The 13,682-nt window shown below is 52.2% G+C and overlaps 2 protein-coding genes across 2 annotated transcripts in view; one reads left to right on the top strand and one right to left on the bottom strand.

Annotated features, from left to right (window-relative positions):
* Window positions 1-4,557, top strand: part of NLRC3 (NLR family CARD domain containing 3) — a 76,306-nt gene extending 71,749 nt beyond the window's left edge. Inside the window, exons 18-19 of the mRNA XM_032781663.2 lie at window positions 1,214-1,297; window positions 2,702-4,557. Of these exons, the coding sequence (XP_032637554.1) occupies window positions 1,214-1,297; window positions 2,702-2,792 (175 nt within the window). The 3' untranslated portion in view covers window positions 2,793-4,557. The remainder of the gene's footprint in view (window positions 1-1,213; window positions 1,298-2,701) is intronic.
* A 4,753-nt stretch (window positions 4,558-9,310) lies between these two features.
* The window catches only part of CLUAP1 (clusterin associated protein 1), a 187,776-nt gene continuing 183,404 nt past the window's right edge, over window positions 9,311-13,682 (bottom strand). The window contains exon 12 of the mRNA XM_075069375.1: window positions 9,311-10,507. Within this exon, the coding sequence (XP_074925476.1) occupies window positions 10,355-10,507 (153 nt within the window). The 3' untranslated portion in view covers window positions 9,311-10,354. The remainder of the gene's footprint in view (window positions 10,508-13,682) is intronic.

Here is a 13,682-nt window from a genome sequence, read left to right as displayed (position 1 = left end):
AAATCGTCAAAGTTATAACTGAAAATGGAGTCTTATAATGGAAAGTGTCAGGCAACCTTAACTAGAGGCATTGCCACCAGCACTGTCTACAATGAATCACCAAAATGCTTCCAAACTGTCATGTATCTTTTCTGTATCTAAACAGCAGCTTTGGCCCTAACTGCTAGTGATAGATTGTTCTATCACACTTCATCATCAAAGAAGCAGCTGTGATGTCAGAATCCAGTGATAGTTACGAACCCTGTTAGTAACACTGTACTAACACTGTTAGTAACCCTCTATTGTGACATGGACGGAATCAGGCAGGGAGAAGAGGCCAGCTATGAAGGAAGAAATCCGAGTCAATAGACAAATCCCAGTATGGATAAAAATAGAGGGTTTAACTGATAAACTAAATCAGACTTGCTTAATTTTTAAATTAAATACAGGTTTATTTTTAACAATAAGCCTATTTAAAACTAAAATTGAAATTATGAAAACCAGGTCAAGGCCTAAACTTACTCTATTCTGTTAAAATCATTTAAAATTAAATAAAAAATATATATTAGGCAGTATTTGCTGCTGAGGTCTTTAAGAAAGCCAAATCACTGACCTGGTGAAAGACAGTGGCTATGCAGCTGAAACCCAGAGACTGATGCAATGCTGATGCAGCTTTTGACAGCAGTTGCCTTTTTTTTTTCAGGTGCAGAGAGAACATTTTCTTCATTTCAGTTTAGTCAACTAGTTTGATTGAGTGACTAGCTCATTCTAAGTTAAGAAACTGATTGGAAGTTAGAAAAGCGGGAAAGCTTGTTTTCTTTTCCCAATCTCTGAATAAAAATGACGAGCTCTGCTAGTTCTAAAATCTTGCAGGACTGATCAGAAACAATCAGTTCAGTTCACTAACTACAGATAATAGTTCAGATGTTTAATAAATCAATTTGTTTTAGTTGCAAAATGTTGATAATTTTTTTCTTATGTATCTAGCACATAAAAATAGTTGTAAGGGTACCAACCAATGAGACTCAAACTTTCTTTAGGAAAATAACTAAAAAGCACAAATGAAAAACAAGGTTAAAATCAATGATTGAAATCAAGGTTTCCTGCTTGCTGACTGAAATCCATGAATACAACTGGTGTTTTAAATTGCTTTGATTTAAATCAGTCCACCCTGACAGATCTGCCTGATGCTTTCTCCAGGCCTCACTTCTTGATGAGTCTTTCTCTCCTTCAGCCTCCAGGAGAACTCCTTAGGCATGGATGGAGCTATCTGCATCGCCACAGCTCTGACCGGAAACCATGGCCTCACCTACGTCAAGTGAGTGGCAGCTGAGTGCCCAGCTGCATGCGGGCGATGGACAGAGACGTGGGGAAAGAGCATAAACTCATCTACCTCTGGGACCCTGGTGGCTGTGCTATAGTGTCCCTCTGTGGGCAGCATAAAGCGTCCCTTGTGAGACCCACTCCTCCACCCCATCCCCGGTCCAGGCTGCTGCCTCACAATGGAACGCCCAAACTCCATAGAAGGTGTGAAGCCCTGCCCCCAAGTCCCTGCCAAACGCCACTGGTGTGGAACCCTCCTGAAAGCCAAACCTTCCCCAGGACCCCCACAGGGCTGTGCTGTGCCAACCCCTGGGTCCTCCAGCTCCTTCGTGGCCTGGGCTGACCTCCTCACTGGCTGCTTCTTGGCAGTGTCCCCAACAATTCCCAGGCAGATGCTGGGCCACGGACTCCAGCGTGCCAGCTGTTGGATGGGCTCAGTGCCCAGAGCTGCCTTGGAATTGGGGGCAAGCACCCCAGGCCAACTGGAGCTTGCGCCAGGTCCCTGACATCGGCAGAGGGCCTCTAGGGACAAGGAAGGGGCCTTGGCCCATGTGTGCTGCGTGCATTTTCAGGCTGAACATCGTTTCCAGGCTGAGGCAGTGGGGGGAGGGCGATTTTCCCTGGGCGGGCTGACTTGGGGGGCTGGAGGCAGGGCAGAGGGCAGCAGAAGTGGAGAGCAGTGCTTTTCCTTCCTTGACTGTCCCTTGCTCCCGCTGGGCCCTTGTGCCTGCAGGACTGGACGACTTCTCCTGCTCCATGGGACCCTCAGCCATAGGCCCTTCACCTGCTGTTACGTCAGCCACTCCTGCTTTTCCAAGCTGTCCCCCATCTGGTCCTGAGCCAAAGCTGGACGTGGTTTGGGCTGGTATCAAACGGGGCGCTGTTTTGAAGAGGGGGTTGCTCTGCCTCTGTGTGGTGTGAGCTTGCACACACCATGTATGCGAGGTCACGCAAGCGGTGACGGGGTCTCCCAGCCCCCTGGGGCACGTCTACACTGCACACTGAGCCCAGGCTCTGACTCAGATGTAAGCCCAAGCACCTTCCATCCCCCACACAGATCAGTCTGACAGCTCAGCAAGAGCTCAGGATCTGGGGCCTAGGATCGTGCGTGGGAGGTGGGGGTGGTCGAGCCCTGTCAGTTTGCAGTGTGGATGCAGCTCAACCCACAGACCCAAGCCAGGAGGTCCTGCATGGTGGCCACGGAGCACGACTGTGAGACCTGGCTCCAGCAATTGTTAGCCCACGTTTACAATGCGGTGTGGGCATGGGGACACCGAGTCCCACGGACAGGGACTTAGTGCGTAGTGTGGCTGTACCCCTGCCAGCTGGGCAGACCGTGCTGGGAACTAGTGTGGCTGTGCACTCGCTGAGGTTATGCCTGTCCCTTGTCCTCTCCCAGTCTGCAGGGGAATCGCATCGGTCAGTCTGGCGCCAAGGTGATCGCTGACGCCATCAGAACAAACTCTCCGCGCTGCATCGTCGAGATGTGAGGGCCGACTGCACCAGGAACGGCCAGCACGAGTCAGCGGCAGGCAGGGGATGGTGCAGACACTCACTTTAATGATAGAGTCTACTGGCTGGTTCCCCGCGTCAGAGCGCGGCAGTGCAGGGAGCCGCTTTCCCAGCTCGACCCACATGGCCTGCTGGGCCTGGAATGCCCCCATGGACTCCGACTGGCTCAGAGCGCTGCGGGGGTGATGGAGGTGCTCGCTCCAGCTGTGCTGAGGCCTAGGGGCACCAATGAAAGCTGCCACCGAGGCTGCTCCTCAGGTGCAGAAGGACGCGTCTCTCTCTTAGCAACACGGTGAATGATGGCGCCATTGTTCCAACGGCTGCCGGGCCTGAGGAATGAGCTTGCGGCAGCCATGACTGTTAAAAGGCAGGCAGGACGGGTGTGGTGGGGATGTGGGTGGAAGTGGGCGGGAGGGACACAGTGCCAGCAATTTAGCCCCACCTCACTTATCCCTGTACCCGAGAAACCCTCCTGCCCTGCTACTGCTGAGCCCGTCCCTCCAGGACAGAATGTTCCCACCTCACAGCCAGATGCTGTGTGTAGCTCCGTGTGTGAGCACGAGGCACTCAATGCACGGGTAGGCCCAGAACTCCCACCACGGAGAGACCCCTGCAGAGCCAGCTGCTGAGAATTCTTTATACAGTTATGACTGGCCTGCCCGGAAACTCACCAGGCAGCTGCTTCCCTCCTGTCATAATTGCCCAGCCCTGCCGGCTATGTGGCCATTTAATCCCATTGGGGCTGTACATGGCAGGGCCACGCAAATCTCTGCTCCCGAGGTTCACCACATTCCCTGGAGTAAGCTCCAGGATGGTTGATGTGTCCTGCTTTAGCGGGTCTCTAACGGGAAACCTCTCGCGTCCATCAGCTCATGTGGAGCTTTGGCTTGTGAGTACCTCCAGGCCTGTAGAATGAATAAACTATCGTGCTCACGCGGCCTCCAACAGCGAGTGATATGGGGCTCGGCCTGAGAATGACCATTCAGTGTCTGTGCCCCTGCAAAGCGAGAGGTGTAATGGTCTAGCATCAGCCCACAGCAAGGAAGTGGGAAAAGAGGAGAGGAGAAGAGCTGAAGGAGGGGCGGGGGACTGCAGGGTGGTTGGGGAATGAAGTGCATGGAAAGGGGGTGGTTCCTGCTCTGTTGTTTATTTCCAGCAGGCGTCTGCTTTGGGGAGCTCCTAGTCACACAGTTCTGCCTTGTGAAACAAAATCTTTAATTCAAACGGACTCCCATGTTCTGTGCCCTTCTGAAGGCGATCGCGCTTGGCTGGTCTGCTGCTGACATGCTGAGTGACCCTGGGCCAGCCATTGCACCTCTAAGGCTCAGCTTCCCCCTCTGCAGAATGGGATCATGAGAGCGACCCAGCGCATGGCCACTGGCAGGGCTGAGCCTGTAAGGCCAGGCGCGAGGGAACAGATTTGTAAAGGTACTTACTGATTTCAGTGGCCGTTAGGTGCCTAAATATCGTTGAGTGACTGCCTCTAAGTATCTGCCCAGTGTTCCTAGATTCTTGTTTGTGCTGTGGCATATCGATGCTGGTTGAGAAGCAATGCAGTGAGCCCTCTGGAAGGAGTGAAGCCTGAAGCAGGGCTAAGCGCCAAGCTGCAGGGCCTTCCTCCGCAGCTCACACTAGGACATGAGCAGCACGCCTGCCAGCCGTGTAGCAGTGAGAGACTCTAACAAGCAGGGTGACCGGTGTGATGAGGTGCCAAGCTCTGGAATAAATGGATTCCTAACCAAAGTGATGACATGAGCGTTCTTGAACATGGGTGGATCCACATTTCTGTCCCTGTCCCCACCCAGTCAGAGGTCAGCTCCTCTTGGAGGCACGTCAGTGACTGGCCCAACCGAGCAGCCAGTTGGAAAGAAAAGCTGATAGTAGAAATGGGCTGAAAAGCAGCAGAGAAATGCTGGATCTAGCAATAACTGTGCCAGGCAAATTCTGAGGGGCACAGCCCGAGCTTGCCATGGGGTTCGTTTCTAAAAGCTTATAGCCAGGTTCCCTTCAGGGAGGGTCCGGGGTAATGATGCAGCTAAGCCCAGCATGGTGCCACCTTATGAAGAGGCCCATGGCCTTGCCAAACCTCTCTAGCTACCCCTTCCCCCCCGCCCCCACTAATGGACCATGCAGAATGTGCTCAGACCACAGGGCTACTGGCTGGGGCTTCTAGCCAAAGGCTTGGAGCCTCAAAGGTATTTAGGGACCTCAACCCTTTGAGGGTCTGGGCCAGAGATCCTGAGCCTCCCTTTGCAGGCAGATGGCCCTTGATGCAGTTTGATAGCTGGGAACTAAGAGCTGTAGGGCTCAGTCACCCAGCCCTGGAATGTCCCAATAAAACAAAGTGGAGCGGGACACTTTTCCCCCCTGAGAATACCCTGTCTCAGCTTCATCAGCTGGGGGAACCTTCTTCCAAAAGGGCAGGGCAGGGCAGGGCAGGGCAGGGTGGCTCTCCCCAAATCATTGGCTGTTTGTTGTGTTGGCCCCAGGATATTATATTCCTGGGAGAATTCTGTGCCACTGCACAGGCACAGAACATATGTCCCCCGCAGATTTCTTTGCTTCCCTACAGAAAAATGACTTTCTGACGGGGAAGCAAAGGGAAGCCACAAAAGCAACCCTTCCCAAGCAATATGTTTCGGGTGCCCAGGACACCCAGCAGTGAGGTAAATCACAGTGGGAGAGGGGGTGGGACTGAGGAAGACCCATCTGGTTGCGTCTACTCTGCGCTGGGCTCTGCTGCTAGTCCTGGCTGGGTGGGGAGGAGGGGTTCTTCCTCTTACTTTGCACAGCGTCCGGGGTTGTGGCAGATTCACCCCCCGATTTCTCCCCTGGCTGTAGGACGCTCTGCAAACTCCCCGCTCCCATGTGCTTCCTGCACCCATCGCTCCTCAGCTGAAGAGTGAGGGATCCCTGTACAGTGAGCTGCTCCCCCATCTGCCCAACCCCTGTGCATCCAGTCCCCCCCATACCCAAACCCTTGCGCTGAGCCTCACCCACCCCCGCACCCAGAACCCCACCAAGCCCCACTCCCCCTGCAACTTGACCACCCTGACGATCCCCCACCCCCTGCAAGCCCCCAACCAGCTGCACCTATTTTCCACCCAACTGAGCCCTATTCTCCCAGTATCTGGACACCCAAGCCCCATTACCCCCGCTGATCCCCCACTATCTTCACCTAGACCCCCCCCGCCCCGGCAAAGTCCCATTACTGTTGCACGCAGAACCCCCCAACAAGCCCCTGCGCATCTGGATCCCCCACTGAGCCACCCCCACCTAGAATCCTTTCAACTCATACCTGGATGCCCCCTATTAAGACCTTCTACATTTGGACCCTGCCTTGCTGAGCCTGCCTGCCCACACCTTGTGCACCTGGCACAGAGGGGCAGGGCCCTTGGGTGTTTCTGGGGCAGGGTCAGTTCTTGCGCTGTGTCAGAGTTGGGTGCAGCCTCACCACTGAGTCTGTTTCCCAGCAGGAGGCAAGGGGGCTGCAGACTGAGCTCCCATCTCTGTGCAGCCAGTGGCCTGTGCTCCCCAATGCTATGCTGCAGCAGCCACATTTATTTGACAAAATTTGCAGAATTTCAAAACGTGTGCAGAATTTTTAATTTTTTGATGCAGCATTTCTAATTTTCTGGCACAGAATGCCCTCAGGTGTATGTGATATTAGCGTGACAAGGTGGGTGGGGTAATAGCTTGTATTGGCCCAACTTCAGTAGGTGAGAGCACCAAGCTATTGAGCGTACACAGAGCTCTGCTTCAGGTCATGGGAGTGACTCTTACCTCACTCACCCAGTCTCGATAAATGAGCTATGCCGGTGGTTTTTGGCTGCAGTGTGCCTGGGGCCTGGGTCAATCAGTCCATGCTGAGTGGCACACTGTTCAGGGCCCCAGCTCTCTGTATGAGCATGAGCCAAAGCTAGGAATGAACATGGCGCTGAAAATGCCTCACTGAGAACAGCAGGCCACTGTGAATTCAGTTCCACTGGTGTAAACACAGCATCAGTGCAGTCAGCTAGGCTTTATATGTGTCTATGCTAAGCCGAGCTCAGAGGCTGGCCTGCGGTGTTCCCAGGGGCTATGCAACAGTTCATTTTCCCATGAGCCCTTTGCTGAGTGAGCTGCATACAACGAGGTAGGGAGCCCCAGTGAGCTGCTGTCTCAGCTGGTCACCACTACACAGCCTTTGTCAAGCCCACAGCGTGGGGGCGGGGGAAGGGGGGGGAGGCAGGCTGGGCCTCCACTGATTTTCCCATACTTAAAATAGGAACTAGCCCTTGTTATTGTGTGTTGCTTGCTGGTGAAAGGGACATCTTACTGGGGACCCTGTAGATCCAGCCTGCTCCTGGAGACACCACCTGACTTCAGCCCTCCAGGGCCCCTGCTGTTGAAGATCTGTACACACCTACTCTGACTACATTGCCTGTCTCATGCATGACTGGTGGTTAACAATAGCACGGGCCTCGGCCGCACTCACTTCCACTTACTTAGCAGCAAACGCAGAGGCGAGCTTGTTGGTTTTTTTTTAATCGCTGCTCAGACCTACCACAAACACACCCCGTAGCCTGTCTCCTCCAGCCTTTTAGCAGAGTTCAGCAGTGAAGGCCTGTACAGTTGCTCAGTGTTCCCAGCAGTGCGCTCAGTGAACCCCTTGTTCGCGGCACAAGGGAATGAAATGTGTTTAGCTAAGCAGGCAGCTTTCCATGCAAATGATACACTGCGGCAAATTTACTCATTATCCACCAGAAGGTATTTCAAGTAAAAGGGGGCTGGCTAAGCAAATGTCTGTTGTAATGGCTTCCCTGTCATGCCTGTCTCTCCCCAGGGGCAGCAGATGTGCTACCAACCTCATCTACTGGGGGGTGGAGTGGGATGGTGGGGGTATGTGTGTTGTTGGGGGGAGGGTGGCTTTAGCCATGCCATGCTCAGACTCTATGCCCTAATCTATGGGGGTCTTGCACTCAGGGGTCAGCAGGATACTAGGGCCACCTGCCACAATGGGACCTGTTCCTTGGCAGCAGTTTGGCATGAACGGGCCTGACCCCTCACCAAGCTGCAGTTTGTGCCATACTTGACACCTGAGTGAAGTGGCTGTCCACGTCAGGAATCCGAACAGCAGTAGGAGCATTTCAAACCCATGCTGCATTTCCTTTGCACATGTGTAGATGGCTTCACAAAGGGCAGGCTGTGGCGAATCGAGCCCCATGAGCGTGAATTCCCAGCGCCATGACATTACGGGGTGAGCGGAGTCAGTGATTTCTGCAACAACATTTTTTTTGAAAAGCTTTTCAGTGGCAAAGCCACTGAGTGCTCTTAAGGGCTGTTTCTGGAGCCTTCAAGGGGTGTCTTTGGATGCAGTACGTTAGCCAAACTTCAGCCTTGTTGTTTGGCTGAAGCTGTGTACGGCCAGTGCTAGGTGGCAGTACTGTGCTCTGTGTTACTACACAGAATATGTTTGATTCTGTCTGATATTGTTACAAGGGAGACAATAACAGATGGGATATGTAACTAACAGCATGGGGACCAGGCTTGATTTTATGAGCAGCAACTCTGTCTGGGGTTCGACATCGGTTTGCTAGGTGGGGGTGGTGGAAGCAATGGCCTCTGCCTCTTTCAGTGCACAGCAGATTCCAGGCAGAATATGTAACTAGAGTGTTGGAAGTGGAGGTACAGCACAGGTCCCCTGCTAACTGTTGGAATGGCGCTGGGATTCCATGATGGATTGTGTAGCATAGGCCTATCTGACAGTTCGCAGCTAGCTAGCACCTGTGGAATCACATAGCAGAAAGGCAGGGGCTCAGTGGTCCCTTTGAAGCAAATGGCAAAACTCCTTTAACTTACTGGGTGTGCAATAAGGCAAACAGCTCTCCTAGCAATCCGTTACGGTAAGTCTTTAAAGTCTAGGTGAGTGGCGATATTATTGGTGTTGATTTGTGTTACTGTAGCACCTAGGAGCTCTCGTCATGGACCAAGACCCCATCGTACACTGAAAAAAAAGATGGTTCCTTGTGCACCAACAGAAAGTGAGACGTCAATCTCCTTGTTCTGTTGACTGGCACCACACTGGTGTGAAAGGAATGGCTGGGGTGGGTGGCATGAAGAAATTCACCTCGAACTACTTAATGTTCCTTCTTTCCTGCAGTACTAATAATGAAGAGGGATAGACGCACGTCTGTACTGCAGATGTAGGGAAAACAAGGGCAGATTTCCAGATGTACAACATGCCAGGCCAGCAAGGTGCCAGCAATACGGGAACAAAACTGGGCCACTCAACTGTCCTGATGAACAAGTGCCAAGGTGAAGTGCTCTAATCAAGCAGTAATGTCTGCTCCCGTGAGGCTATGCCATTCTACGGCAGAGCTGACAAGCAAGTGAGGCAGTCATAACTGACACATGAAGTGAATGCACTCGAGCTTTCTCTAACCTACATGGTTTCTCAACAAGAATTGCACCAGCCTAACCTACTAAAATGTCTCATTAAAAAAAGTCACATGAATCAATGCAGAAAATACATTTATTTCTGAAACACGGGGATCTAGATAAACAAAACAGCTTGTATAGCATGCAGGAGGACAGCAGAATAGACTTCTGTGACTTTTTAGGCTTGTTTATGGAAGAGAAGCTCTACCCAGTTGTCATATCGGGAGGTATCATGCAAAAGACATCCAAAGAAGGAAGGTCTTGTAAGGCACGCCTTGCAGTGAAGGCAAACCCATGGCAGCTAGACAAGCTTTGGACTTATTTAACTGCACTCATTGCAAGAGACTACAGCCTGGTCTATGTACAGGCTCAGGACTTTAAGTAAAGGGTTGATGCTTATGCTGATTTAATTCAACTGCTGCAAAGCCCTGTGATGGTGGCTCAAGAGTGGGTTATTGCAGTTTTGCTTAACCCTCTTCCTGAGAGATTTAAGTTAAATTACTGATATAAAATGGGTTTATGCCAATATAACAGCATCCACACACTGTTCTGCAACGGCTTACCTCTATCAGTTTAATATCACACCTATAGTTAAACTGGTGAAACCTCTGTGTGGGAACAAGCTCTTAATCTGGTAAGGAATAAGTTTTGGCTAAATCAACACAAAGCAGGTTTAAATCAATTCAAATGTACCCACACAAGAGTTTTGCATCAGTTGTAACCAGTATTAGTTACACTGGTACCGGTTTGTGTGTAGACAAGGCCTAAACCACCATCTGGTAGCGGTTTTCAAACCTTTGGCATCATGGAATGTGGAACTCCAGTTCTAACACTCAGATACAATCCCACTTTCCAACAGGTTAAGGAAACAAGTATTTAATATCACGTCACTTTTAATTATCATCAGATTGAGTCACATTTTGGGAAAGATGAGCAGGGAAGGAGATTGGCAATTAACGTTTAAGTGTCACTGTGAACATAGTTTTATTATTTACCGACTCCAAATTTCCTTCCTATATAAAATACCTGAGGGCACAGCAGCGTGTGTTACATTCCCAACTTTTTCGCTGGCAGAAGTTTCCATCTCGAGATGTTGAGTGGCTCCACCTCGGAAGGAGAGTCAGAAGTCGTTATCACTCTCTTCCAGTGGCTCTGGCTTCCTGGCCCGGCGATTGGCCTTGCTGGGAGAGATTTCCATGCTGTCATCTTCAAGGTCATCCTCATCATCATCTTCATCATCGTCCAGGTCAATCTCACTATCCTCCGACGACTCCTGTAAAAAAGCAGTGAGTACAGAATTCATGGCCAATCCCTTCTCAAACCAGTGCTATCTTCAATGGACAAAACGTACAAAGCCTGCAATGTACATGGCTTCTGTGTGCCCAGAAACTTGGCACTGGAGAAACCTGCACATCACCCTGTGCTGAGAGGAACTGCAGTCACATTCCCCGCCTGTGCTGAAATTAACCAGAACCACTTCCCCCCATCCTGAGAAGCACACAGTGGGGCGGGGTCCAGTTTTGGATCTGGCATAGGGAGCAGCAACAGGGATTCTGAATATGGCTTCGTTACTGAGCCAACAGCACAGGCTGGAGCTGCTGACTCTCAGAAATGATCAGAGACTGGGGCCCTCACCACCAGTGGGAACTAAAGACACTACACAGCTTTCAGCACCAATCTCCCACTTTGCTAGGCAGTGGCTGCTCCACTCATGCCGCTGAAGACCTCCTTTCCAGGCCCCCAGTGGAGTGGTGACAATGGATTTTGTTACCACTGCTGAATCCAGGGGGGCAGCAGGACCATAGAGGGAACTGCTGAGTGCCCTAGAATAAGGGTGAGGAAACAAACTGCAGGAGACAAACCCACCTGTGCCTTGGTGCTGGAGGTCTTGTGTTTACCTGGTTGGGCTTGGGCTGATCCCACCTTGGAGACCGAGAGTGGAGAGAACAATGGGAGATGGAGAAGGGAAAAACATTAAAAAGAAAAGCAAACAGAATGCAACCAAAGTGAGAGCAAGGGAAGGAGGCAGCAGCAGATGCTGCTCACAGCTGAGGGTGCTGTGCACAATGTCTGAGCTGTTTGCTGCAAAGCGTGATGCTACAGGGACGGATGCTGGGAACGTGGATGGAACCTGGAAAGCCAACTCCAAACAGCATACACAGGGCAGTGGGGCCCAGAGATGGGCTGCTCACCAGAGCTAGACGTCTGCAGGCTGTCCTGCATGACTGTCTGCCAGGAGCCAGGCTCCCTTGAAGAGAACAGAGCTTCTCCCTGAAAGGGGGGTCCCAGACTGGTTGAGAAAGGCAGGGCGGGGACAGAAGAGAGGAGCAGGTGGGTAAAGAAAGCAAACCTGGGCTCACTTTGCTCCCCACTGCAAACATGCTGGCCTGGGGCAGCAGGCAGCTTCTTGAAACCCACCTTCCTTCTCTGCCCCTGCAGCAGCCCCCAGCGCCTGGTCCCAGGAGCAGCTCAGCCAGAGCTACAGGTTCAGGAAGCAGCTCACCAACTCCGAGATCGTGTTTCTGCTCTTGCAGCACATAGCTCAGCTGCCACAGGAGGTGTCCTGCCCTGGCACAGGCCGAGGCAGCCAGGCCCAATGAGGATGATTATCATTATTACGGTAGCTGCCGTGGTGGGCTGTGTGCTGGACGGATAGAAAGGAAACCCAGGCCCTGCCCTGAAGGCAATGTGTATGGGGATTTGACAGCAGCCTTCAACTACCTGAAGGGGGATTCCAAAGAGGATGGAGCTTGGCTGTTCTCAGTGGTGGCAGATGACAGAACAAGGAACAACGGTCTCAAGTTGCAGCGGGGGAGGTCTAGGTTGGATATTAGGAAACACTATTTCACTAGGAGGGTGGTGAAGCACTGGAATGGGTTACCTAGGGAGGTGGTGGAATCTCCTTCCTTAGAGGTTTTTAAGGTCAGACTTGACAAAGCCCTGGCTGGGACGATTTAGTTGGGGTTGGTCCCGCTTTGAGCAGGGGGTTGGACTAGATGACCTCCTGAGGTCTCTTCCAGCCCTAATCTGTGATTCTATGATACACAAGCAAAGCAGGCTGGGAGGCCAGGCACACAGCCGTTGGCTCCAGTGTACAGCTCTCGCCAGCTCTGTCCCTTTGCTGTGTTCTCCCCCCAGCCTGCCCTACTTCGTGGCCTGGTTCTCTCCCTTAGTGGATTTAACCCTTCCTTTCCTTGGGTTTCTTTCTCTATATTTTGACCCCTATATGGCTGAGGGTCTGTCCCTGGTGGAGTCATGTAGTTATGGCTGAGCCCTGGTACCTGCTGCTCCAGGAGGAGCTGAAGCAGCTGCTGCTGAGAGCTACTGAGCTGGGGCCTCTGGAGCTCCACGCCTGGGTGGCTGCTGGGACTGGACAGGTGCCAAAAGGAGGAGTTGAAGGGGAGAGGGGGCAACAGGCCCCACTCCTCCTGGCCTCTCCTGTTCTGCCTAGAGTGGTGACAAACAGAAAGATGAGAAAAGGACAAAAGGAAGTGGACAGGCGAGAGCAAGAATGAGAGAAAGCAGCTGTGCAGGGCCTGGCCTGAGGGGCTAGACAGTATCCCTGTCCTGGCTCAGGCCAAGAGTCCATGGAGGGAGCCAATAGTCTGGCTCTGGCCAGCACAGGCTGGTGCAGAGGAAGGTGAACAAAGACAAAATGCACCTTCCAGTCTGGAGGGGGACCCCTCCCTGCTTGCTGGGAGGATTTGAGAGTCTTGAACCCAGGTCTGAGGCAGGACAGTGCTTCCACCAGCCAGCTTGGGCAGAGCCATGGTCAATGCACCATAAGTCCTGCGAAACCCATCACGCAGAAAGTGCAGCTCCCAGCAGAGATGCCTGGCAGCTCCTTCTATGGCCTCTGATTGGTCCAGACATTCCATTTAAGTCTGGAGGCAGTAGAAGGAATTAACAAATCAGATGCCTGGTCTGGCTCGTTCCTCGCTCCTACCTCTGTTCCTGGTTATTGAGTCTGGCTTGACACTAGGCATTGGCCCCCAGCTATTGACTTTGGCTACACTCCTTAAGCCTTATGCCTATGGCTCTAAGTATTGGCTCTGATGCCCATCCCCCAGTCCCTGACAGTCGTGCGGTGATCAGCACCTTTCCCCCTGCTGAAGGAGTCTGGGCCCCATGGGGTGCCTGGAGGAACACTTGCTCCTGTGGGCAATAGGCTGAGAGGGCCTTTGCAAGCTTTATGGCAGAAAAAAGACTTGTCTTAGGACTGAAGCACTGGCTTGGGACTCAGCAGACCCAGGTCTACTCCCAACTCTGGCACTGCCCTTCTCTGCACCCCAGTACTCCTCTTCCTGTAAAATAGGGCTGCTCTGTCTCTCCCTCCTGGGGGGCTGTGAGGATAAATCATTGCTGACCTTGGTGGTGTCCTCAGATACTACAATGATGGGGCAGGGAGTGCCCAGACAGGCAGAAAGCTTTCCCAAGCAGGTGCAGCC

The sequence above is a fragment of the Chelonoidis abingdonii genome, chromosome 9, assembly GCF_003597395.2.
Source record: "Chelonoidis abingdonii isolate Lonesome George chromosome 9, CheloAbing_2.0, whole genome shotgun sequence".
Lineage (NCBI taxonomy): Eukaryota > Metazoa > Chordata > Testudines > Testudinidae > Chelonoidis > Chelonoidis abingdonii.
The sequence above is the reverse complement of the archived record's forward strand: the minus strand, read 5'-3'. Positions and strand labels throughout refer to the sequence as shown.